This window comes from Phoca vitulina, unplaced genomic scaffold (genome assembly GCF_004348235.1).
Source record: "Phoca vitulina isolate PV1807 unplaced genomic scaffold, GSC_HSeal_1.0 scaffold6, whole genome shotgun sequence".
In the NCBI taxonomy this organism is placed as follows: domain Eukaryota; kingdom Metazoa; phylum Chordata; class Mammalia; order Carnivora; family Phocidae; genus Phoca; species Phoca vitulina.
In genome coordinates, this window is record NW_022589709.1 from 21739142 (window position 1) to 21767013 (window position 27872).

General features: G+C 40.9%; 1 protein-coding gene across 1 annotated transcript; it reads left to right on the forward strand.

Moving 5' to 3' along the window:
* The first annotated feature begins 354 nt into the window (after window positions 1–354).
* On the forward strand, window positions 355–27872 carry NREP (neuronal regeneration related protein). Its single transcript, XM_032403865.1, has 4 exons — window positions 355–442; window positions 1738–1802; window positions 21763–21840; window positions 26132–27872. The coding sequence occupies exons 2-4, from the start codon at window positions 1800–1802 to the stop codon at window positions 26255–26257; spliced, it is 207 nt and encodes a 68-aa protein (XP_032259756.1). The 5' UTR covers window positions 355–442; window positions 1738–1799; the 3' UTR covers window positions 26258–27872.

Consider the following 27872-nt stretch of genomic DNA (forward strand, 5'->3'; position numbering starts at 1 on the left):
GCCGATTCCTGCCGAGTAAGCAGTCTGGCTCCACCGCGGCCGCACAGTGGCAGCAAGGCTGGGGCGCTGGCGCTGCGCCAGCCCCATCAGAATTAGCTCATTGTTCACTAGCACACTGGCAGCGGAGAGAGGGAGAGAGAGAGAGGAGAGGGAGAGACTGAGACTCTTAGAGAAAGAGACACACACACACTCTTGGAGAGAGCGCGAGGCAGGGAGACCTTCCCCTCCTTCTTTTTCCACGGCGGCACTTCTTGGAAGTGAAGCCGGTTTGGGTTTTGTTTCCCTTCCCCCTCCTCTCTCCTCTTCCTCCACCCCTTTCCCCTCCCCCTCCCCCCCCCCCCCCCCCCCCCCAGCTGTCTTTCTAGCATGATGCCCTTTTTCATCCACATTTGTGTTTCAGGTGTAGAGAGGAGAGAGTGAACAGGGAGCGGGGCTTTTGTCTGTAAGTATATGCTATTCCCATCCCCGGCCGGGAGCGCTGCTTTCTCTTTTGTGTCGATTTCTTGCCATTGCTCTTAGCTGGACCCTTCAACCCTGCAGAGTTCATGCTTCTTCCCTCTAAATTTGAAAGAGCTGAAGCGTGTATCTTGAAGAAATTCTGGTATTTTGGTCCTGCTGCATTAAGGCTGGAATTTAACTTGGGCTTTTTTTTTTTTTTTTTTTAATGCACAAGTTAAGAGGGAGAATTCTTTTGGGAAGGGGTGGGGTTTTTTTGCTTGTTGGTGTGCTTAATTTTTGTTCTTCTTGCTTATAAAGCATTGTTAGGAACTGTTTTGTTTCTTTGCATTAGATGCACTTTGGTGCATGCACCCCCACCCCCTTTATTAAATGAATTTGTGTCCCTCCATCCGTACACTTCATTACTCTCTCCGCGCTGCTGCCGCCGCCAAGGGTCTTCTCAGGCATTCGATCTTGCAACACTTTTTCTGCATTTTCTTATAAAGCAGTTGAACTTTGGGGGAGGGAGGGCTTAAAAATAAATGACTTCTTTCTGCTCCATGATGATAATAATCTGATTTGCATTTATGTGTATCTATAATAACATTATAGGAAAACTCTAAGAGCTTATGATACCCTCTTGGAGAACTTTTAGTTTCTCCATTCATCTTAATTTTTGTCATAACTTATGTTAACAAAAGAACCGTGTTCTGACATAAAGGCTGAGAGGAAAATCACCGCAGCATATACATTAGTGTTTGTTTGGTATAGAGAGACGGGCATAATGGTGTATATTCCTGACTTTTTTCCCCCCAGTGTAGTTTTTTTTTTTTTTAAACACGGAAGGTTATGTAATGCAGTGCCATTTCCAAAAATATCCACTCTGAGGCATTACACTACACGGTGGAAGGCTGATTCCTATTCTGCTGTCTTGATTGCAAATATACTGCCAGTAGTATGTCTGGGAACAAAGAGCAGCCAGAAAACAATCTATTTTTATCGCTCGGTTCTACTTTTAAGTTGCTAAACCTTTTGAACTCCTTCAATTTAAAGATGAACCAAACACTAAGAATAGCCCAGGACCCTGCAAAGCCGGGAACCAGGGATTCCTTTGTCCCCAATTTAAGCCTACAGACCCTTGGAAAGCTCTCTCCGAGGCCCCAGTGGTTACAATATATTTGCATGTGACTTATCTTAGCCACAGAAAATGGTTATTTGTCTGTAACCTCTAAACAGCATTTTTCATTTGCTGACCTGTGGTGAGGCGATTTGTCTACTGTATTTAAACATATTTTGCAGGTTGGTCTCCCTGGACTGAAGAGAGGGAGGGTGCAAGGCCAAGACTGTTAACGATTCTCAAAATGGTAAGAATGGGTCATCAGAGGAGACTCTCAGTAGATTCTTGTCAGTCTTTATTTCATGTAAATATCAAACACCCGCCTTCCTCCTTCCTCCACCCCTTATTGTTCCTACCCCATTTGACCTTTAAAAGGGTCTCGCTTTTCCGGCATGTGGGAGCTTTGCCGTGCAGCAATTTATATGAACTGGATGTGGTGAATTAGAGCTTTTGATTTGCAATCATTTTGAATAGAAAACTGAAATTCCTCTTTCAGAAGCGAAGATTTATTTAACTTGAACAACGGAAACTGTTCTGTTCTTTAAGAAGAGTGATGTGTCGTGACATGCACGGAAGAGGGGGCAGCGTAGGTGTCAGACAACGCAGTGGGTCCTAGTTCAGAGGTAGCCAGAACTTACCCACGGAGTAGGAGTCTGGATCCCGCTAACCAAACAGCCGTAGTCTCTGCTCTCCTTCAGAGCGACCCATATGAAGAGCACAGACTTTGATATTAATATACTCTGTCTCTTGTATCTCAAATGGTATTAGCATTGATACTTTCTGCAGATTTATGACTTCACTTCTGAGAGGCATCTGCTCAGTTTTAGAAGTCAAGCATGCTACCTCTAAAGGAAAGTGTGACTATTTCAGATAAGTATTATGATCCGCAGAGAGGGCAGTTTCATGTTTGATGACTGATTAAAGAGCAAAAGAGATGAAGTATGCATTAGAAGCAGCTGATTAAGTATACTGACCTCCTATGAAAAATGTCCTCCTTGGAAATAAGGTTGGACTGCAAAAAATAATAGAAATGTCCTGCAACTTTTCAGTTAAGTACAGCATGTCCCACTGCAGATGTTTATACTCTCTAAAACACCTCTTTGCCACTTAGAATGTGTGATTTCCAAATTTAGTTTTAGGGTTTTTTTTTTTAAACGAGGGTGGAATTTAATGAATCAAAATTGAATCTGATATACTTGATGTTTTCTTTGAGAACAACCCAAGTATAAGCTTCCCAAAGAGAAGAATGAATCAGAGCAATTAAATGAGTTCAGTCTGAATCCTATTAGCAAGTAAGCTCTTTATTTTTTGTGTATGCCTCACCTGTCAGTTCAACAGGTGGGTGTCAAAGCCTCAAGTAAAATAGCTCTTGCTCGGACTTAGAGCATAGTGGCCAAATTAAGGAACTTAAGGTGGAAGGGCAAAAGGGATGAACAGAAAATTAAACTGGTCAGTGGGTTTTGTGCAAACGGTTCCTAACTTCGTATTAAATTCCTAATCAGTCATTGTCATAGAGTGCTAGGATGGTAATAAAATGAACTGCTGCAAAGTATTTTTGTTTATTTTTCTTTTTACTGAGACTCGCCCCATCAGCTTATCTTGTAGCTCTTTATCTAGAATCTTACCCTCTGTGTCACCGTAGGTAGACCATGAAGGTTCATGTATGTTGTAATATGTCAGGTGACCAGTTTGGTTAAACATAAATTTGACCGCTAACCCTGCCAGAACCGGCCCTATAGGTCAGGCTCCGAGAGTAAATATCATGTTTCTGTATTAGTGAGTGGAATGAGCTTCGTGAAAGGCCAGCATGTGTGCCAAAGCCGAGAATGAAAGTTGGAACGATTTGAATGCAGAAGAGCAAATCTGAATTATTATTACATGTTGTTAATTTCTTACAGTTGTCCTTTATGTATGGTGGCAGAATGAGAAATCACAGTTTGTTGCTCTTGGAAGGATTTTTACTCATGGAAAAATTCTCACAACTTTTTGGTGATCCTTTCATCAAGATGTCAGTCCCTTTTGGCACAAGCCCATTGCCTGAAATGAAACCACCGACAGTTATTGTCTGTGGGTGATTCCAAGTAACTTTCTAGCAATTCGCTTATTCCGGGAGGCCTGAGCTCTTAGAAGTCTTTGCATATATTAATGTGAAAAAGAAGTTTCCATTTTATTCTTTAAAAAACTGTTATTAGTGGCACCTCCTTTTCTCCTTTTTGGCAAAATGAAGTTATTTTCCTTCCTTGATTAAAACTGGAATTACTTTGCTGATCTCTGTAACTGGCTGACTTAAAGACTTAGCCAACATACAATAGAAACTTGGGCTAGGGAAGCAGTAGATTTAACACCTGGCCACCTCTGGAAAATATATGAACATGCCTTTTCTGTTAAATGTGTATTTCCATTTATATAATTTAAAACACTAAAGAGGATCTAATTTCAGTGTATTTAGCTGGTTTAGTTAAGGGCTTATGCCAAATACAAATTTATAATCTCACTCCACGGTAAGAAATTACTGGTAGACCTCAGAATTCAAAACAGAGCGATTCAGTATCTAGACATTTTACATACCCCAAAATGATTACGTTTCACAACAGTAATTTGAAGAAACTCAAGAATCCTAGAGTGCCTTTGCATTATCAAAAAAAAATACAACCACTTGGTTAATTCTCCCAGGCACTAATCACATTGTATTCTGTGTAGGGGACTCTCTGAGCACAATTCCAGGGGGTGGGGGATGGCACAATTTTTATGGATTACAATGTATTGTGTTGTACAACTCAGTACTGTTAAAAGGTGTAATTTTGAGTATAGTTTGCTAAGTCTTAGTTGACCAGAGTGTTCTTTTCAATAATTCATTCCCAAACTTTTTAGGTTATGTAGTAAATGTGCATTTTTCCAGTTGCCCATTATTTATTTATTTATTTTTGCAATTAACAAGATATTGTGAGTCTGCAGAGATCGTCCATATGTCTTTAATTTAGATTTGGCTTTTTGCTAAATTTGAATTTCTAAGATACATTTTATGTGAGTTTTTGGTGTTTACGTGTTTTATTTTAAAGGCACTTCAGATATGTCAATGAGAAGAAAATACTTCAGAATGAGCAGATGATCTTATTGAATAGTTTGAAAAAATGAACTGTTTAATCCAATGTCAAGGTTAAGTCCTGATTTTCAACATGACTACCCTCTGTGCAGTAAACCTGCCTTTGCGTATGTGTGTGCATGGACTCACAGTGGCATACACATGGACTCATTATGTTTTAATAGAGATCTAGGAGTTGGAACAATTTAAGTTCTCTCAAAGGCTGATGCTGAGCTTTTCAAAAAGATGAGTTGACTCTATTGTACCGTTCATAGAGTTCTGCTTTTTGTACAGTCTGTGAAGTGGCATTCATGGGCTTACAAGGAGACTCTTTGAATAATCTCTCCATTAACATAAGGTTTTCTTATTTAAAGAGAAAGACAAAGATTGGAGGGATGAGGTCCTATGGGTAGCTGTGCCATTGGGCTTTGGAATGTAAATTTACAGGTTGCTCAGTTGATTGGGGAGATGCTGAAGAGTAGCTAGGAGGGTAATTTTATATGGTGCTATCTTACACAGGACCTTCCAGCACAATATGAGGGGGAGATTGGGGATTGTTTGGGGAATTAGGACAGTAGGGATTTTCTATCCAGCTTTAACCCCAGTCTAGCTTCCTCTTGATTATATAGATAATTCAGACAGGAGAAGGCATTTGAGCAGAAATCTTGGAATAAACCGTTACTCAGAATGTCACTCTATTTTAACCTGATAGAATTCTTAAAAAAATTGTATGTAAAGGAGATCATCATTAAAGAATCCACTTTATTTTAAATCTTAAAATGAATACTTCTAAAGTAGAAAAATACACTTCTGAAATGTGAATACTTCAAAAAAATAAAATAAAATATGAACACTAAATTAGATGAGGAGCCTCTAGGTGATGAGTGTTATACATTAAGCATTCATCCACTTTGGACTGACTGGAGAGCCTTGGGGAGAGATACTGGCTTCCTTGGTCTGGCACATATTTTTTCATAGTGGTATTCCTGGCTGAAAAGTCTATTAAGGTCTTATCCTCACAGCCAGAGTGAAATGGAGCATTGACATAGTTATTGGAATAATTGTGCTTAAAACAAAACAAAAAACTTGATTTCCTGATTCATCTTGGTTATTCAAAATGTTGCTGGAGTGATAGAGGAGTGGGAAGGACTTGCCTGAATGATCTGTGTAATTCCTTTGTTATACAGGAAAAGACTAGGGATAAGGAAATCTTATCAGCAAATCCAATTTGAATATATCAGAGGAAAATGTACTGAATGTACTTTGGACTATGTCATCTTGGTTGATCAAGACATATTAAAACATTCCAATTTTAAACTCCTTTGCTTTGAACTGGAAAACAGATTAACCATAAATCTTAGCCCACATCTGTAGAAATTATGGTTGCTAAAAATACCATTTATTGGGTCTAAATTTATCCGAAATGGTATTTCTAGACCTATTTTGCAGGTAGGGACAGCTTCAAGGATTTCTGTCTCAGTGGTTTAAAAAATAGCAGTGACCCTGAAATTGATCTGCTAGTGCATGACAAGTATTAGCAGCTCTGATGGTTTGGGATTTAAGCATTAACATGGCTCTCAACTAAATTCTAAATATCAACTCAGTTATTAGTAGCAATGACATGGTATTAACCTGGGTGTAACACTAGATTATACTCTCCTGCATTATTTGTTGGTTGGATCAGATTCATTTCTTCCATTGACCAAAAAATCATAGGCTCCCAGAGGGTTAACTTCATATGCAGTGCTTAATAGAGTTTTAAATACATGTTAGAAGCTCAATAAATATTGGGTTGGACTTTTAAAAATTCATCCTTAATGACTGGATCATGTTTAGTTTTGGTGATCTGGAAGTAATTTGTATCCTTACCTTCTTCTAGGAGCTAGGAAGTTGAAGTGAATGTAATTTTAGTTTTCATAGTAAATTATTTTCCATTATTTATTAACAAGAGACAGAAGTTGTGGTTAGGCTGTAAAGCCACTTGCCAAAAGAGTGTGGCCTGCAGTTGCTCACACTGACTGGTTCTAGAGCCACACTCCCATCAACCTGGTGACACGCTAGGTTTGATCCAGCTGTCGTGCTCAAAGCTCACAGTAACATTTCCTGTAGCCATAAGAATCCCCTCCGGGATCCAGGAGGAGCTCTGACCCCGGTACTGGATCTTTAAAGCCCTCACTTAACTTCTAGTATAATCTGATTCTGTGATGTTATGAAGATGACCCTGAGGACACAAAGGTGCCCTGCCTGCAAGTACTGAAGAGAATGAGAAGAGTTGATGGTAGGATTGTGCCTCTATTCCCATGCCAACTGAACAAGTATTTTTTGAGCATTTTATTTGTGCTTAGTTCTTTTGCATTACCGAAGACGCACACTTGGCCTCTGCCCTCAGTCAACTTACATTTTAGTTGTGGAAGGAAGACTAACGTGTGCGACAAATTTAATGTCATGCGGCATAATCTAGTTCTGAATTGTAAGATGCAGAAGAATGCTATTACTGAACCCTGGGGAATGGGGATGATAGGGTAAAATTTTTTTTAAGGAGGTAGAAGTTAAGCTAGACCCAGAGATGGCGAGTACGCATGCCACCACCACGTCCTGCTGCACCTGTGGCAGACATTGCTAATCAAGCTTGATACTCATTATTGTTATTCAGCCTGAATATGATTTCAAAGTCCTCAGTGTAGAGTTTAATAATAAAAGTGACTGGAGTTGGCATTACATTTGAAACCTGGAAGCGGACTGTTTGCTCCTTGAGAGCAGGTACCACGCCTTCTTAAACTTCTTATCCCTAGGGCTTCATACTAGTCCTTAATAATTATTAAGTGAGTGAAGAATTAAAAATATTTGGATAGATTTCGATGAGAGAGAAGTGAATTCTAGATAAAGGGAATACATTAGAAAGGTATGCTTGCAAGAGTAAGTAAGCATAATGCATTTTATACAGTAGGGACTGTCCTTCCTATTTAGGGCCCCTGTGCTGTCAAGAACAGACCTCACAAACTAGACCTAGCAGTCAGGACTTGATGTGCTAAGCCAGAGGAAGCCACCAAGTTGGCATCTTAGAGATGACCCAAGGCTAGCACTCGGGTCCCAACCTGTCAGGTTCTTCGTCTTCTGACTGCCCAACAGAAAACATCACAGACTTACATGTACTTCTGGTTAGATGTGAGCTTACTGTGTTGCTGCCCCTCGTTGTCCTTGGGCTGGGGTGGAGTGGTGGAGAGGAGGCAGGGCCCTAGGTACACGGAATTGGGAAGGAAGAAGGGAGCAGGGGCCACGTTCTCTCGAGAAGGTGGCAGCACGTCCCCTGGCAAATTCCAGCAGCTGCGTCATTGCCCGCGTGGCCAGAGAGGGCGTTGCTGCCGTGCCAGTTGGCTGGAAGGAGGCACCACGCTTCCCTTCTGTGAGGCGAGCTGGGGGTAGCCATGTGTTCATCAGCTGCAAGCACAGGGACCCAGTTGGTTCTCTCTTTCCACTTCTTCCTGATTCGCCAGACACACTTACTCAAAATTCAAGCCAACACTGACATCATCATCATAAGATTGTTTATAATTTGAGGCCTGTAGGCTGTTACTAAGTTAGTCAATAATCTAGTGACCATTTGAAGGGAATCTCATCACATGATACACAAAAGTTGGGGAAAGACAAGACTGAGACGGATTTTTCTGGAATTTCTTCTGGATATAGCACAGACTCCTAGCTTAGAATACCTCAGCTTCAAGATTTTCTTTTTGTCTTTTTTTTTTTTTTTTTTTTTTTTAAGATTTTAAAACTTATTTGACAGAGAGAGAGCACAAGCAGGGGAAGCGGCAGGCAGAGGGAGAGGGAGAAGCAGGCTCCCCTGCTGAGCAGGGAACCCAATGTGGGACTTGATCACAGGACCCTGGGATCATGATCTGAGCCGAAGGCAGATGCCCAACTGACTGAGCCACCCAGGTGCCCCAGCTTCGAGATTTTCAATGTGAAATGATTTCACTAGCTCTTTTAGTCCCGTCAGATGCGGCTGGACTTACCCGATTCTCTTGGTAAAAGCAACATAGGTAAGCATGGTTCCTTGAATTCTTTATGCTTACTCTCACCTCATACTTCTAAGTAATTTATTCTGTAATTTCTGTGTTTAGACCTTCCTAAGTTTAATTTCTGTGGCTGGGCAGCCGTGCCAAGAACTATGTAAACGAATCTTTTATTTCTAACAATGCTGGAATATATTTTCCTAGAGGGACCAGCCACTTGTTACTCTAAACATACCCCAGGAGTCCCTCCTGTGTCTTTGCTTACTCAGTCCTAGAAAGAATGCTCCTTCTGACAAAAGCCATTCTTTCTGAGTTTAGATGACAGCTCCTCTACAAAACTCAGCCCTGCACATCCAGGAGGAATAATCTCATGCTCCTCCATACAAGCATCACACAACATTCTACTCATTGGCTGGCTTATTTCTGCCAGTCTGTTTTTCTACCCTCCCAACACTGTAAACTCGAAACAAGAACACTGACCCTTAGTAAAAGAGCATCATCCCTCTTTTTGGTAGCAGCTGAGACTGTGATGCCTTGGTTTTGTTTTGTTTTTTCTTTTCCTCTACAGTCAGGATGGTGAATTCAGATGTGGAAAAGTTTCATCACTGAGAGGGAACTCTAGAACAACTAGTGAAGTTGATTGGCATTCTCTTTCCACAAAGTGGAAGGAAGTCCTAACATTCATTGACATGTTCTAATGGGACCTTGGAACAGATCCCACGACGTCTCTGAACCAGTCTGATCGCTGCTTCAGTACCTATCCAGGAACTGGCACATCCTTAGTGATCAGTAAATGTCTGTGGAATAAATGAATGAGTCAGTAGTCATGGATACATGGAGATCGGTTATTTCTGGGCAGAAGCAGGTGACTCACCTTGAGATTTATAGCTAGTAACAGCCCAATACTTTGCAGAACTGTGACAGCTCAGGTTATAAAACTTATGGCCCAGGAAATGAGATGAGCATGGACAGATTCTGAATTGACTACTGAAAAGCCCCCCTTCCCTGATCATTAAGGAAGACTCAGAGTCCGGGGAGGTAGGGGGATAGCGAAATGAAATGTAAGCCTACTATAGAAACAGCTCCCTTCTCGTACACATCTTTCAACAGAAGAGGTCCTAAGAGAGTCCAAAAAGTTCACTTGGAATGGTCTGCTAAAGGAGAAATCTCATTCTGGGGTAGAGTCACACATGTCCTCCAAAACACAGGCCGTGCGGCGCCGTTCCGTGCGGGGTCGGGGCTGCTGCTTTCCCAGCGGTTCCGCACTTGGTGTGTCAGCAACCTGACTGAGGCAGTCGTGACCGCAGAGCGTCACCAGCTCTGGTGTCCCAAGGTGACGAAATCTTCATAAATAAAATCATTGCCTGTTACTACCTGAGAGTGGTTTCCATTCTAAGCGTTGTGCCCTAAAAAGTGTTAGGATTATCTAGCTGGAGATGTTCTTAAACCCTCAAATTTAGACCGTGCTTGTTCAACATTCATCCTTACTTTCACAGACTAAAATAAAATGTGACTCGTGTCTGAAAAAGGAAAGAGAAGGTCCACAAGAGAATGTGGCCAGTGAAAGGCAGGTCTCTTTGCCCCGTTGAAGCTGAAATCGGGAACCAGAGCCACTGATTGGAAAGAAAGGGAGAATAGCTGAGTAGTGGTTGCCAGTAATAATATGAGCCAATAAGTGATTAGAACAAGGGGGAGATTCATAATGTGCACAGAAGTTTGGTGTGGTCGTCCGGCTCTAGCTCCTCTCCCTTCTCCACTCCAACCGGTACTCAGATCACCATCACACACCACTGTCCTTTGATTACTGGGGCAGGTAACAGCCTTCCTGTCTGAATTGTGTTTGATACAATTCCAGCAGGGAAAAGTACTGCAGTCCGGTGGCTGAACAGAGAGAAATCTACAAAAGTTGTGTTTAAAGTGGGCCCAGGCATTTTGAGGACCGCTTTTGTTGGACAAAGTCAGTGTCAGATACAGAGCCTGTCCTCGGACAGGAAAGAGGAGAAATTAGAAGAAGACAGTGCATCTTTGGCAGCCAATATTCAGAACTGTCAAGGAAAAGCTAGAGTGAGTAGTTAGATGGATCAAACTTACTAAGATAGTAATAACCATGACCCAAGTAAGGGATTGTTATTAAGTACTTTTCCAAGAAGTACTGTTTCATGCCCTTCATCAAGTGATCCTAGTGAAAGTTACCCAGAAGGCTTATTGGGACCACAATCTGGAAGTCTGTTCTTGTTTTGCCAGGCAGTTGCTGAATCTTAGCGTATCAGTGTGTTGTGTGGGTTTGGCAGCACATGGTTGAATACTTAGCCTAGTGCCTCTTGCATTGTGGGGACTCAGTGAATACTGGCTGAAAGGATGAAGAGTGTGCAGGGAATGGACCCACTCTTTGAAACATGCGCTGCCAGGGACTTCCAGTTGTTGTATGGTTCAAAGAATTCAAGTTTGAAAAGATGACCTAATTATAAGCCCACTTCTTTCCTGGATAGACATCCCAGCATTTGGTGACTTCGTTCTAAAAAAACTTTTTTGAAAAAAATGTGTTTGTTAATTTGGCACTTCCAGCCCGAATTAATGGGATGTACTCTTGATAAGATGTTCATTCTATAGGATTGAAAGCTACCTACCAAATATTCAAGACCTCACAGAAAGTAGGTATGTAGTACATACTGTTTGATTAATTGGCTGGATAATTGAGATTATATGCCCAACCAATTCAGTTACTCCAGCATCGGAAATTCTGCCCACATCTTCTTTGAGTCCTTCTCCTGTGCATAACTGTGATCCTCAATTACCTGGGTTTGCCTGTTTGCCTAGATGCTGTGGACTGTAACTGAGTCTCCATTTCATGCTGCCCTGTGGAGACTTGGGTCTAATTATACATCATGAAATGCCCCTGGCCCTTGGATGTTTTGCTCACTTCTTGATAATAGAATCTTCAATTGTTCTGATCTTGTTATCAAGGTCTGGGAGCCAAGTCTCCACATCTTTTCATCTTTATTAAGCATATTTTTCCTTTTTCTTTTTTTTTTTATGAGGACTGCTTTTTAAAGTTTAATTTTATTATATGAAGCTTAACTGTCTACCCTGTCACAATCAATTCAATCAGAAATTCAATTAAACTTGTTCTTTGGCATCATAGAAACAATTCATCTGATTATTAATGTGGATTTTTACTAAATTGATCAGCTATTCTTACATTGCTTAGAGAAAGCCAGAGAAACGTCCTTTCACTGTGATTGAATACAGTACTCCACATGCAATCTGATGATCAAATGCTATGTACCTTGTTGTTTATTGTTTAGTACCTTCATGATGGTAATAACTAATAATTGGCTTGTTAGCCCATCTCTGTTTTTCCATTTTCCTGTCTTAGAACTATCTGCATGTCTACATTAATTAAAAGTTTCCAAATGGAGTCAGGTTAAATTTGTTTTTCTTTCTAAATTACCATTCTTGGTAGTTTATACACTGTCTCTCTGGGCTAATATGTGTTTATTTTCTTCCTCAGTTAGGATCACTTTATATTTTTATGTAGTAGAATTGACTCTTGAACAACACAGATTTGAACTGCACTGGTACACTTATATGCAGATTTTTTTTATAAATATAATACAGTACTGTCAGTGTATTTTTTAATGATTTTCTTAGTAACATTTCCTTTTCTCTAGCTTACTTTATTGTGAGAATACAGTATATAATATATACGACATATGGTATATGTGTTAACTGACTCTGTTACTGGTAAGGCTTCCGGTCAGCACTAGGCTATTAATAGTTAGGTTTGGGGGGAGTCATAAGTTATACACAGGTTTTTGACTGTGCGGGGCCTCAGGGCTCCTAACCCCGATGTTGTTAAAGAGTCAACTATATACGGTTTGTGTATTTGAAGATCATTGATAAACTTTTAATTCTCCTTTAAGCAGTTTGTTTTTAAATGGGAATGTTGAAGTTACAGTGAACATGATTCCAAATATATTTGATGAAGGAAAGCTATTCTGATTTTGTGCATTGCTAGGCCATCTGAGAAGCTGTTTGAGAGTTCATTTGGGGGTCATATTCAAACAATTTGGTTTCTCAGCAAATGCCCTTTGTAATTAGCTGCAGTGATTACTAGATACTTGTTTTGTTCTAAATATTTCCTTCCAGGGAAAATGGAAAAAAAGACAAAACTGTGATGACCAGTGTAGCTTGGGTTTAATCAGATCCAAAATATTAACATAACCAAGCCAGAGTTGCTGCTCTAACAGCAGGCTTCCCACAAGGACTGTAGCGACACATGGCTGCTGAGAGCAAACCCTCTCTGCCCTCAAACAGAGCTAACTGGCACATTCATCCTAATCTTACTCTGTTCCTTTTAGTTTTTTGCCAGTTTTCATACGGAAGCCTCTCAGCGGCCTCTGTGTGACCTGAGCACTTACAGCTTGTGGGTACAGATCCGGCTATATTTGTATTTTTTTTTTTTTTTTTTTTTTTACAGCCAAACTTCTTATAAGATAATCAGCTAGCATCTGATTTAAACCAATTTTAATTACATCCTCTCGCAATAGAAATGACTTTCCCTCCAAATCTGGTGATCTGTTATGATGCTCTTTGTTGTTGAAGAGATAGCAGTCTTTAAACGACCAAGGCAGGGTGGGACACGGTGGAGCGGTGAAATGACTTTTGCTCAGTGCTGGGGGGTTTGCAGCTGCCAGCAGGAGAGGGCACACGGATGGAGAGAGTGACCAATTTCTTTGGGAATGAGCACTGTGCGACAAAATGCACACTTTCTGGAAAGCTCATCTTGAACATGTCAGCCAGAGGAATGCTTTGATATGTCCACAAACTCCTCAAAAGCAACTGGCTATCTCATCCTCCACTCAGCCCAAGAAAAATACAAAATCCTTATGTCTAGATTAAAAAGCAAAAAAAAAAAACCCTTACTGCCCTTTGATTGACGGCTTTAACAAAAGAAACGGATATTTGAGGACTTTTTCTTCTATATTGTTGGTGAAAATTTTCCTAAGATTTTAATGAGTAGCACATACTTTAGGACAAGAGGAAAGAAAAAAAAGGCATTCTTGGTGAGTAGAAATCAGACTTACATCTTACAGTTATTTGAAGGTGAAGCCTAGCATACCTAAAATTATTTAAACCAGCTAATAAAAGCAAGTCTAGATGTTTCCTATTAACCTTGGAATGTGCTTGGAAGAAGCACGGCTAACTCCCGATGTCTGGTATTGGAAAGCAAGATGGCAGCATTACCCTCGTTTGTGGCACAGATTTTGTTCAGAAATTCACAAGTGCAGTCTTGTACGGGGCACAAATAGAGTTTTCTTCTTTCTCAGTCTCCTTCTTCCCTCCCCCCTTCCTACTTCCCTGCTCTTCTTTCACCTTAAAAGTAGAAGAAACATTGCTAGATGTAGTGTTTCTAATTTCTTAATTACAAGTGAAAACCAATTTCTATAAGGGAGTAAGGTGGTCCAGACTTAGAAACTCAATGTGTTAAGTAAATATTTACTCTGGTTCCACTCCAGGGAGGTAAAAGATTTTATTAACATATTTGTTGAGGTCATGGGGGCAAGGAAAAGCTTATGCTGTGCTTAAATGCCTGAGGGGCCTTTTGTGTGTGTGTGTGTGTGTGTGTGTGTGTGTGTGTGTGTTGCTAGTTAACAAAGGCCAGCATTTCTTTTTTCCTGCTGAAAAGAGCAAATAATCTTGTTTTGTGGCCTTTACTTTCTTATTGTTCATTCACAAACTGCTTAATCTCAAACCAGAGCTTTAAAAAGCTGCTTTATTTTTTCCCTTTGTTTGGAAAATCTCTTCTTAGATATCCCTTCTGAGATTTGTTTCCAAGCTTTGTTCTTGTACTTTTCCTTCTGGTTTACTTTGGTCTGTTATCAGCTGTTTGTACTTTGTTTTGTCTTCATCGCCGAAAAGAAAAATCATCCACTAAAAGTCAAGATTTGAAGTGTTCAACTTCATTCCTTGAGTCCAGTCCGCAATTTGGCTCTGATTACTGTACCAGGCTGACCTCCAGCCCAGGGGAGGGTGCCTTGGCAGAAATCTGAGAATTCCTCGATCAGTAACTCCCTTTTTTGGATTTATGGAGTCTTTAGGTGGATTGCTTTGTGCTGAGCATGTTCCTGTTGGAAAGAAACAAGGCTGGGGTGGGGGGAGGAGTCTGTGCCACGCACGTGTTCGCAGCCGACCGTGTTCACCAGCTGCCGCTGCACCCTGCCTTGAGCCAGGCACCAGCAAAGCCCTGACACATCACCCAGCAGTCTGAGAGAGTGGTGAAAAAGCAAGGCTGGATAATGATGTTAACCTTTTGTGGCTTGCTCCTGACTTGATTCGTTGCTCCTCTTGAAAGACTTTGCTGTTATTCTTAGAAATCAAATTTTTAAAGACTCAGCAGCCAAACAAGCAGCATATTATATTGTGGAACAGAGTGACTGGGAAAGCTCTTTGTGCTGACGATTGATTTCACATGTAAACACTTTCGTTTTGTTGCCAGCGAGATTTCCTTTTCCTTTCTCTGCCTCCTTGAAATCTAGAAATAAAATTCCACAGCTGTCAGGTTCCCACATATTCATCAGCGGCCTCTCAAGATGGCTTCACCACGAGCAGAGTGAATTTAAAGGATTCTACTATTAAAGTCGACACAGCTTGTTTCAGACATCCCAACTCACAAAGAATTACACATCTTTTGCCCGCCTGACAGGTAATGTTGGCAGTAACCTGTTGTGCTGCGTGTTAATGAAAGGTGGACAGTGGACCTGTGCACCCGAAGCAAAGCGAATGCCAGTGGGCTTAAGCAGTTTGTGAGATCAACCATCATCTTCCCCCTTGAACCACGGTTGTCTCCCCTACCCCCATTTCTGCAGGTTAAGAACTTGTCAGGCCATGGAAAAGCTGAGTGTCAGCAGGTGTTGTAATGCAGCAGCGCCCTGAAAGGGCATTTACAGCTGAGTGCGATGGTCAGGGCTTGGTAATGGGTTCTCTGTAATTACCCACTGTTACCGCAGCCGGCTTCCGCGTGCGTGCGTGCCTATGGATGTATTTAGGTGGCTGCATGTTTCATTTAGTTCCCAAACCAGAATGTTTGCCAACTTAGGCACCAACTGACACTTACTCTGCTTTCCAGAATGGGCAGAGGTTACTTACATACATTATCCGAATGGCCCAGTGTTCTGTATTTTTATTTTATTTTTTGTCTTCTGGTTGCAGTGCATTTCCTCAGCGGCGTGCCCCAACTCCAAACAGCACTCGCAGGGTTAGGCAGATTGCTAAGACTAGGTCTCGAGAGAGAGAGCTCAGTGCATCATCTTTTGGCACCATCTAATCTTTGATGTAATGCTGTTCAGAGAAAATGATCCTTGTAACTCATTTATGGTTTCAGTTTACATTCTGCCCTCTCACATGGCCAGCAACACCTGGGAGCAGAGTAGATTTAGAGGGAGATTCTTATTAGCACCACTTCAAAGGGTATTTGCAGAAATGAAGTACATGTGTATGCATATAAATTCTCCTTGTAATACAGTACCAGCTTTCATGACCTCCCAGCCAATTAGGCAGAATAGAACATGTACACATGCCAACACACACACGGACACACACACACTGTTTAATTGGCAGAGAGATTATGAAAATACGCTCCTTTGCTGTTCGAAGAATTAATTATGCAGGTTGGACACCTGCTGCCCTGCTGTTTTCCTAATTGCAGGGGGTGGGTACCTGTCCTTGTTAAGTCATAAAAGGGCCATGTGTGTGCATTCCTTAAGCACACACAACTCCACCAAGGATAGAAAATAATCTTATAATTATGGTCGTTAACAACCAAGCCATGCAGCATCTTCATGGCAGGTTTCTAAGAAAGTATGTTCGCCAATTAAGCAAGCAGCATATACATATGTGATGTGTTTAGGCTCTGAAGACAGCCATGGCCCTGCCTTTGGGGATCGTTCTCCTTTAACAGCCCCTTCAAAGAGCTCTTGAAATTCATTTCATTTCATTTAGTTCCCAAACCAGAGTGTTTGCCAACTTAGGTACCAGCTGACACTTACTCTGCTGTCCAGAGAAAAATACAGGTAGAAACGGGTAATAAACAGGTACAATTCGAATTTTACGTGCAGCATAAAAGTGACTGGAAATGTCAATTCGTTTGATTCTGTGTGTGGACCATACTATTGGAAAACATTCTGCAAGTTTTTAAATGAAAAGCTTAGGAGACTTTTAAAAAAAATTTAAGTGATAATCTAGTTTGCATGGTTTTAGGACCTTCCAGGAGTGGCCTCTGACTTCCCCCACATTTTATTTTTCTAATTTGGATACCAAGTAATAATTATTGGCAAGCTAATTATCTTACAGACTTAAAAAAAGAAGTTATTTCTCATAGTGCATTATCCAGAGAGTAAAACAAGCCAAGAAAGAAACGAAGAAAGAGGTTTAAAAAAGGGGAAACCATGAGCATTTCATTCTCAACTTGGATGACAGACCATTGAAACTTGAATACCCAACCATCACATACATGGAAAAGAATCAGTAAGCAATAGCATATTTTTACCATAAAATTTTACTCAAATATGTAGTAGGTTTAAAATATTTAGTAAAAGCAGAAAATTGGTTTTACCTAAGAGCTGCTCATGGATATCTAAATACCTATCATGATTAGTGTGCTTAAGCCAGTGTGGTTCGTTTTGTCAGTTCTGTTGTTTTTAAACTTAGCTGTTGGTGAGATAATGCAGCACTGGAAAAAAAAAAATGCATTAACTAATATATTCAGTGACAAGCATCAACCCTTAGCCTTTCCCAGAATTCAAGCAAAACCTTTGCATCTTCTCCAATTTAAAACACGAACAGTTTCCTTCCCTCTGTATTTTCTCAAACACTCATGTTTTCTTCATTGTTGAGGATATAGCTTGTTTCTGTGATTTCTAACTTCTGGAAGAACAGTATTCCAGGGGGTTCTGAGGATTTTACTTGAGCAAGAGCAAAACAATTATTTTATATATGGAAGACAGTTTTAAAAGAATACGTATCTTCTTGTTAAAAGAACACAATCTTCTATTGTGAAAATTAAAGCAAACTTCGGTTTGCTGGTGTCATAGAACAGTGGTTTTGAGGTCGTGCCATGTGTATTGTCTGGAACACTTACATTTCTCAGATGCACGTCACCACCACCAATAGAGAACTCAATGAAGTCTAAAGAAGAAACAGTTAATTTAGTTGGTCTTCATGGAAAACACAAACGTGAATCCAGAAAACGGAATGGATTGGAGTAAGTTTAAGCCATGTGTCCACCTTTGGAGCATCAATTGACTAGTACCAAAATGAATGAGCAAGTTTAGGGTCTGAGCAAGAACAGATGGACTTTAGGAAGATAGATCAACTTCTCCCTGTTTTCTGACCCATATATGATCAGTACTCAAAAACCCCAACCCTAGGGCCGTTGGCAGCTCCTGATATTCCGAACTCAGGTAAAAGACAGGGTAGGGCAGCCTGTGGGCCGCATTCGTGCCGCAGCTCGGATGGCCGCTGAGAGTTGCAGCGAGACCTCCTGACCGTGGGGCGCTTTCCCACATGGAGCTCATTACATCCCGACCCTCAGGCCACTGTCTTCCTTGGCTTGCAGCTGGTAGCCATCACATGCCCTCCCAGGTCTGCCCACCGCCACCCCCATTTCCTCTCTTGACAGCACTGCTGGATGGTTTGCTGAATGTTGGCTTTGGGTTTTTTTAGTCTGTTGATACATGTTCCAACAGTTACTCTATTTGACATAACCCGTATATTTCTTTTTTCTTTAATTGCACTTAAAGCACACTATTAACTTGCTAGGGCTGTCACAACAAAGTACCACTGATTAGGTGGCTTAAACAACAGAACTTTGTTTTCCCACAATTCCGGAGTCTGGAACTCTGAAGTCAAGGTGTCAGCAGGCTGGTTTCCTCTGAGGCTCTCTCCTTGGCTTGTCGATGGTCCTCTTCTGCCCGTGTCCTCACGTGGGCTTCCTCTGTGTGTGTCTGGGTCTTCCTTTCCTCCTTATAAAGACACCAGTCATACTGGGGTAGGGCCTCCCTAAATACTTCATTTTAACTTAATTACCTCTTTAAAGAGCCTATCTCCAAATGTATGCACATTCTAACTGGGGATTAAGATTCTGACACATGAATTTTGTATGTGGGGAATGTACAATTTAGCCCATAGAACACACTTTTATAAAATGATCTTTTGTGCTCCTAGAAGGCAGGGACTGTATTTCTCATAATCCCTAGAACCTAGCGTTGTCCAGCACACTGCAGGTGCCTCCCAAACGTGCGGCGAATGCATGCATGGACAAAGGTATTCTGAGGTATTGGAGAGCAAGGGTAATGGTTGTCACAGATCTTTTCTCTTAAGTCCTTCATTTTAGAGTTTCAAAACACCACAGGCAAAAGAAAGAACAAAGCTGTAATGGAGGTAGTATATATTTCCAATAATCTACCAACTTTTCCCAAATCCAAAAAAAAACCAAAAAAAGTTTAAACATCCCCTTTAGATGCTATATCCAGGGATATTTTGAGTTCTTAGAGACCAACCAAGCCAAGTTTTAAGAATGTAACTGAGATGCCTCTATCCCTGCCATTTTTGGCTTCAAGTTCTGATTCTGAAGGAGACTGGAAGAATTTACCACAAGGCCAAAATGACATTTATTTTTCCTAAAGTAGACAATGATTACTTGATGATTCAAACACTAAAAAATGCCTAATTAGAAGTGCCCTTGGTCAATTTATAGATAAATTATTATGTTTCAAAAGAAAAATTTGGGTTAGGGGAAGAAATTTCTTTAGTTGTGGGTTTTGCTATCAGATACCCATGTTCCTGAGTTCTTTGGCAAAAAAAATCATTGACTGTATTTCTTAAAAAAAAAAAAAAAAGTTCTTGGAAAAACAAATTGTAAGAATACTAAGTATAATGATTTCTGAGGCTAAGTATTTTCCCCTGCAGATTGGACTTGGGTGGCTTTTGTAGTGATGCTTTGAACCTGGAAGCTAAACGCTAAAGCAGTGTCATTTTGTTAAAATAGACTCTCACAGAAAAGCTCGAGAACACAGACATACGTTTACTTGATGTAACTTTTCATTGCGTCCATGTGCTTAAGTTTTTACATGTATTTTTATCATTTCTGTTTACAATAGAACTTTATTTCTTGCTAATATGTATAATATTTAAAATTTGCACTTAAAGCCTACTCGTAAAGGTAGTAATGTAGAAATGTATTTATATTAGGTGAATTTTATATCTATTTATATTAAGTGAATCTATAGTTGATCCCAATTGGGATCTCCTTAAAATTAACCACAAAGTAGGATTTGGTATGCTGTGACTTTGTTTTAAGCCTTAAAAAATGCTTGTATATTTTAGATGGCAATTTTGTTTTCTTCACCCATTCCCAGTTAAAGGGAATGTCAGGGGTGACTTGTTTGTCCCAAACAAGGCAGATGGTGGAATTCTCCCAGAAGGATCTGGGCAGAGGAGGGGAAAGCTGAAGGAGGTTCGGGTTGGGGGAACCACATGGCCCAGAAAGCAGACCCAGTCTGAAGTCGGACTTCCATTCTTGCAGGATGAGCTCTCAAATATGTAAGAGAGAAATGTGTGTGGTGTCTGTGGACTAGTATAATTTTGAGAGAGGTGGTAGGCAGTTTGCATTCTGGGGTGATTTGAGGGCATCAGGATAGTGGGAAGTTGAGAATCTGGAAATCTGTTTTGAGTTCAAGTCCTATCCTATACTCACTGTGTGGCTTTGGACAAGTGGGTGACCTTTCTGAGTTTCTGTTTTCTTATCTCTGAAATGATAAGACCTAAGTTTATTGTCAGGATATATTAGGGTAATGTATGCAAAACTGCTTTGTAACCTGGGATGTGTCATAATGTTACTGGAGTAAAGCAAAGATAGTTACTGTTAGACTATCCCAAAGAATCAACACAGCCATCCACATTTCCTAGCTCAGGCCCCCTGACCAAGTGGATTGACCAGGACAGTGAAGACATTGCAGTTAGCGCAGGGACTAGGCTACCACATCTACGGCTTCCAAAAACAAAAACGTTAAGCCTGTTTGTTAACCTATTAATGAGATGTGATTCTTCATATTATTTATTGAATGTGAGGCATATTTAGAGCATTTAGTGAATCAGATCTGGAGGGAATCTTATCTAATTTCCTCCCCTCCCTTCAAGCAGGGCTGTATCAGATGTGAATTAACTCTGGCAGATGGTTGTTAGATTCTGTTTCTAGATTTCTTAAAGGAGATTTCACAGTTTTCCTCTCTAAATTCCTTCAGTAATTTAACAATTCTTATGCCAAGTCCTTCCTTATAGCTGACCTAAATCCATGCTGTAATTTAATTCCTAACCCCCTACTCCTGTCTTTCCTGGAGATGGAGAACAGCTGGTCAGCAAACTTCTTATGCTAATAACCCTTTGTATATTTAAAGAAGAATTATTCAATTCCACTCAGGCTCTCTACCTTGTCCCACATGCCCCCATCCCCAGATTCATCAGCTGGTATTCTCTGAATCATTCATGGCAATGCTGCCCGTCTCCCTGCCTCTCTCTGACACTTTGCTACTTTCAGGCACTGGGCAGAGTGTTGCCAGCGGCCCCATGGACCTGGGGAGAATGCAGGCTGCTTGTTCCTGTCCTCCTTATGCTTTGTGCATAATGTAGAGCCATTTAATCAATTGTTGGGATAACCCCCTAACGGTTTTATGGGCGTGTGGCACATTTATCTCATAAACATGGAGTTTTAAGGATACTTACTATAGGTTGCTTTGAAAGTCAGGCCTCCCCAGTGCCCTAGTTTGCTCAGCCAGTCATGTCAGGAGGCTGCCACTGAGCGTGCTGACGAGAACACTGATTGACATCTTTGCTCTACTGGACTTGGGAGACACTGGGAGCCAGGACTCTCCTGGGTGCGGTATACGTTTGCATGCACTCTAACAGTCTGAAAGGGGTGCAGGGCTTTCCCAGCGCTCTAAATTGTAATCAGGAAAGAAGTGACATTGAGGATTGAACTCATGAAGTTGATCCCGTGTGGTTTCAGAGTGGATGCTGTTTTTAATCTGAATGTGTGTGCTTTTATGTCTCTATAGGTTTATTACCCAGAGCTCTCTGTCTGGGTCAGTCAAGAACCATTTCCAAATAAGGAAATGGAGGGAAGGCTTCCTAAGGTAAGATCCTTAGCTACCATTTTGTTAAAAATGTTTTTCAATTTAGAGGCAACTAAAAAAAAAGTTATTTCTTTTTTATTTTAATATCCATTTAGTCTACAGTAAGAACCTATTAACATGGTACTGTTATGACCTTGGAAATAAGATATACTAGAAATATATACATATATCCTAAAGTGCTGTGACTCTTAAAGGTCACATTATCTTCCTTTCTTGACAAGTCCAAAGCAGATTTTCATTGAGAATCTATCAAATGTACATTTTACAGGTTTTTACTTTGTTCCATTCTTGGGTAGGTAAACTCAAGAATGATGATTAAAGTAAATGACACTTTTGTCTGGTAATCGTGCCTGAATGATCAAATTACCCAAGAAACAACATAAACTATTATTTTTATTTCTTCCAATTTTTAGGCCTAAAAGTATTTTCTACAAACATGCTTTCTTTGTTCTGACATCTTAGGTGTGATAATTCTCTGCATTAAAAAAATTTGTCAAATTTACATTTTGGATTTAACACCATTTCCAACAACGCCAACACTTACCAGTTTTTAGGGTAGATACCTTTGGACTTGCCTGTTAAGGTAAATACCAATTTGACCTTAAGGAGAGAGGACTGTACTTTTTACCAGTGACCTGTTGATTTTGCAATTAAGAAAGAAAAATAAAGTGCACTGAAAATAAAATATCCATTCAGAAGTTTCATAAGTGTAATTGACACATGGTGAGGCTTTCCCAGCTCTTATTGACATTTTAATGTTTGAGAAACTCTTACTTACACTAAATGGTTTCAGCAGTTCCCTATCTTTTACTGACAGGCAGAATTTGAAGAGATTGTGTCAACTGGCAGTTTGCACTAAGAGAAAACAATTCCAAATCACTTTTAATCTTCCAGAGAATTTCTGAAGGTCCAGGTTGAAACCAGTGTCAGGAAAGTAGGTGAACAAAAGGATTCTGGCCCTGCCATGTGCTGTCTTGTAGAGGTGGGGTGGAAGTGAGCTAGTGTACTGGAGCTTTACTTAAAACACACGCACACCCCCATCACCCCAGTACCAATCCACCACCACCCCACCACCCCACCCCAATCCTCCTCCACCCCACCACTACCCTACCATACCAGCACCCAACTGCCGCCCTAGGACACACCCCCTGCCCCTTCACTACCCACCCCCCACCTCACCTCACCACCACACCTCCACACCATCACCCCACCAGCAGCAATAGCGTAACTCTAGACACTCTTCACTGGGAAGCTCGGGGCATAATTCATCTGAGCAGCTGAGGGTAAGACATGATAATGGAAGAAGTAAGGGAGAGTATAGTGTTCTCATTATTTCTGCCCCATTCGGCCACCCAGAAGTCCTCTCTTTGACACTGGTGACATCAACCAGAGTGGCAAGATAGGCAGGTTCTTCAGTGAGGTCAACAGTGCCTCCCTTTTTCTTAGAAGGCCAACCCAGGACCTAGGCCTTGCCTCCACTGAGGCATGCTCCACAGGGATGGCACAGTGGATCCTGAGATTCAGGTCTTCTGTTAAGTTCTTTCCTCTCTCCATATGTGAATAATCCTCTAAGCAGAATACATTTGTCCTTCCCAGCAGTTTCCTTATGGAAAAGCGTATCTTTGCATAATCAAGAAAAATAATCTTGACTTACGTTGTCCGAGGCACATTATTGAGAAGCTGAGGGATTCATACACGAACAGTTCTCAGGAGAGAGGGCCATCCAGCCTGAGGTAGATTAATTACAGAAGCATCCAGGAGAACCGGTCTGTGGGAACCACTGGACACATCTGTTCCTGCTCCTCCAGCCTTCTAGAATGCTCAAGATCCTCAGTCCTCTGGGAGCCATTAGGTGCTGGATGATGGAGGAAGATAGGATTATTTTTGCCTGAATTCTTACAAGGCCCAACTTCTGGAGAAATAAGACTACATTGTGTCCTCTCTTCAAAAACCTCCTCCCCTTGCTATAGAAGCCTACAGTTCTTTCAGTGAGGGGCAGACTTTATTCTTTTTTCAAAAAATGAGGGATAGGAAGTAAAGACTGAAATCTAGTAAATTCCGGCCTCCAAAGGGAGGATGTGCAGAACTTTCTCTGGCTTGTCGGGTTGTGGCCCCTCAGGGCGCTTTAGTAGCACGCCAGCCCGCATGGCTTACCACCACTGCCTTGCCATTGTCCAGTTACTCGGGCATCTCGCATACAGAAAATAAAGGGCAGGATGGACAGGGACTATTTTTGTCTCTGTTTTAATCCCTATAGCTTTAAAATCTGAGTATTCAAGCCCCAGTAGGCACTCAGAACATGAATAATAAATGAAGACATGAACGTTTTGGGAGGGGGGGTGGTCTCAAAACAGAAAAAAATAGTAAAAATGGTAAATTCAAATCTGAAATAATCTCCTTCACATTTTTTTTCCCTGGAAATACCGCTCCCCAAATTACCCAGAATCCCACCCAATCTTCATTTGTTTTTGTTGTGTATTTTCCATGGAGGTAATGGGTTAGTAAGATGGAGACTTATACAGAGACTGACTATATATTCACTTCTGAACAGAGTATGAACTGAAGTGAGCAGCTTTAAGGGCCCAGTATAGTTGTAGTTGAGTGAAATCATACTTAGGAAGCTTTGATTTTCCTTCCTGGCCTGTGATAATTAGCAGCCACTGAGTTCTTCATTTGTCCCAAACCTCAGTTTGTCATATCTTGAACCAGGGTGACTGGCTGAGAGGAGAGGAGGGACAGAGAGTTTAAAAGCACCATCATTACAGTGCATTTTTTTTAAATCTTGGGATTGTATGCCAAAATTTCAAGATTAAAATTATTTGCACAACTGAATAACACTGCCCAATATGATGGGCAGATTCTAGAAATTTATTTAGATCCTTAAGTATGTGTGAGTACATTTTAATTCAGTTTTCTGATTTGGTCCTATTGCTATTTAGTGGTACCAAAACAACTTCTAAATCACAATCTGAGACTGAAACATGAAAGTACACAGAGTGGACTTTTTGTACATCCTGAAAATGTATGCTCTCAAAGTCTGAGATTTTTAAACACAAAATTTAGGCATACCAGGTGTTTAACATTAAAAAATATATATACAGGAAATAAGACTTATTAAAGCTGAATTATCTGTTATATTTAGTTCATCCTGGGGCTGCTGAAAACATTGTTTCAAGTTGTTTGAAAGTTGAATTCTTAAGAAGAAATTCAAATACAGTAATTTACAGATCTCAAAGCAAGATTATTATTTTAACCCAAGTATTCAACCAGTCAAAACAGCTTATTGTACATGTCCTATTGAAACATGTGATCTGAGCAAAAAGGAAAAAAAAATCTTTTAAAACCATATTGGATAATGTGTCTGAGAAAACTCCAGCAATTAATGGTTTGGCTGAAAGACAGACTATTGTCAAATCACTATTTTCATATCTGATTGGGATATACAGGGTGTTTGTGGTAAAGTTAAAAGTTAAGACTTATCATCCCTTGAGCAAATGGGCTACTCGTCCTGTCCTCTTGCTCTTTGGTTATGATGGAGAGCTTCTCCCCATGGGTGCCTGATGGAGCACCAGTCACACTGCGGTTGGATTATTCTAGACAGAAACACAAACACCTCACTCACAACCAGGCTTGTGAGGATAGACTTAGAATAGCCCCAGGCCAAACGAGGTGGATCTCACTATCTCCTGGCCTGAGTGTCACACTATCCTCCTCTTTCTTGCAAGCACTCCCACCTTTGGTGCCCACTTGTGGTTCTGATTATCAGGCCCACATGGACTGGGCCAGTTGTTCAGAGAATAAACCAGACATAAGTGACCTTTGTACAAGCTGTGACCTCCTTTTAAATAAATATTTTTATTATATATTGGAAAACTGGCAATTACCCACCTCCACCACTGAATGCATTAAAGAAAATGTATTAACACTCTTATGAGCACCTCTTACCCAGCCTTATGTTGGGCCCTGTCCCCTACTAGAAACTGTTCTCAGAAACCTGACTCTGGGGAATGCCGCCTCCCACATGGCTGGGCATAGCCATTAAAGAAGCACTTGATTCTCCTGAAGCCAAGGCAGCGAGTGTTTAATTACTTCATGCCCCCACAGACCTAATATTTACATTCGGGTGAACTGTGTTTAATATGTAAACTCTGTCTGCAAAACATCTGGAGTTCAGGGATAAAAGGCGGGAGGGAGAAGCAAAAGATTTCAAATGGTTTCAGAAGCATGACTAACTGTCTGTGTGTGTGTGTGTGTGTGTGTGTGTGTGTGTGCGCGTCCACCTGCTTTTCAGGGAAGACTTCCTGTCCCAAAGGAAGTGAACCGCAAGAAGGATGAGCAGATTGGGGCCGCCTCCCTGACTCCACCTGGCAGCAGTGAACTCCACTCCCCAGGCATCGGTTACCTCCACCCTTTTTAATCATCACACCTCCATTTGTATTACATATGGTGTATGGGTATTGATGAGGTCATGGTATCATATATGGGATTTTTTTCTGTGTAAATCATCAAGTATAAGAAGAAACTATGGGACTCTGAGCCTTGCTTTAGAGAATTTACAGTGGACAAATAGGTATCATCAAACCAGTTTTTAATCATTCTGACTCAAGTGAAACCGCTCAGAATTTCACACTGTGAATCCACGTTTACAACCCTTACAGGTGGGCCTTCAGGCCTGGTTCTCGACAACGATGTCTTCCACAACTCAAACTCCCTCTGCTCTCACACACCGGGTCACTCCTGCCTTCTCACTCACACAGCTCCCGACTGCTTCTCGCAGAGGCTGAGAGTCCCCATTTTTTTTTTTTTTTCATTTAGATGTAACAAGCCTAGTAGTTTATGTTCATCGATTGTCTGTATATCTATATTTTATCCATGTACTCTTTTGATGTATAGAAGTAGTTTGAAACTCATTGTTTCCTTGTGGTAAGTGACCGAGATGCTGCCACAGGACCTGAGACACTGATGAATGGTGCTATTTTGGACTTTCAACATGCTCCTTGGCGAGGTAGCTCTGATGGAGTTATATTTTATTTCCATGTTCTAAGAAGGTGTTGGTACTCTGTTTCCCTGAATGTTGTTCTCTAGACTGGATTGACTTGTTTTCCTCGTGTCTTCAGTGTGGCTTTCTTCTTCAGCGTTGTAGGCTGAGTGAACGCTACCAGAGTGAGAGACTCACGTCTCGCCGGCTGGCGCTCACGGACGTGCAGTCCCTGGAGCGGGAGCAATCACAAAACTGTAATTTACTTACCAAATCTCTTCTTTCCGGTAGCCTCGCCTGCCTAGCTTAGAGAAAGAAAAGCAATACTTTGACAGGCGTTTTTAGGTGTCTCTTTTGGTTCTTTTTGTTTGAAAGGATATTTGGGGGGGAAAAGGGCAAACGTTTCAAATAAAGGCCCTCTCAAAAAGAAAAAAAAATCCAAAAAAACTGGCATCTGAGTCGAATCTGAAAATTACACCTTTCCCAAAAATTAAGTTGGAAAAAAAATGTCTTTATAAAATTAAAAAAAAGGCAGAGCACTCTTTTTTGGCAGTTTTGATAAGCAAGGTGTAGATTTTACATTTTTGTCCTTGCTCCCAATGAAGTGGATAAACAAAAATAAAACCAGATAATACCATCTACTCACGGATTGTTGTTGTGTTAGCCAGTCTGAAAGCCCACCTTAATTTTTATATAACTGTCTTTTAGCTCTTCCTTTGACAGGGCAGGCTGTGTTCTGCACTGTTCCGCTTCTGACTGTTAACACCGATGATGCATGCACTGCACTTCTTCGTTCTCTTCTTGCTCCCCCATTGGCCTGAGTTTCTTGTGCATTTTCCTGCTCCCTCCTTTGTTAGAGTAGGTGTATCAGCTGTGTAAATAGAGCAAGAAAACAGTATTCTGCATCTGTGGCATTTATGTAGAGTTGCAGTTGTGCACTGCTGAAAATGCAGGCTTTTGTAACAATGTGATCTTTACTGATGCACTCACAATAAGTACCCAGTGTATTTTAGCTATTTTAGTAGTATTTGTTCAATAAATATGCAAGCTGTAA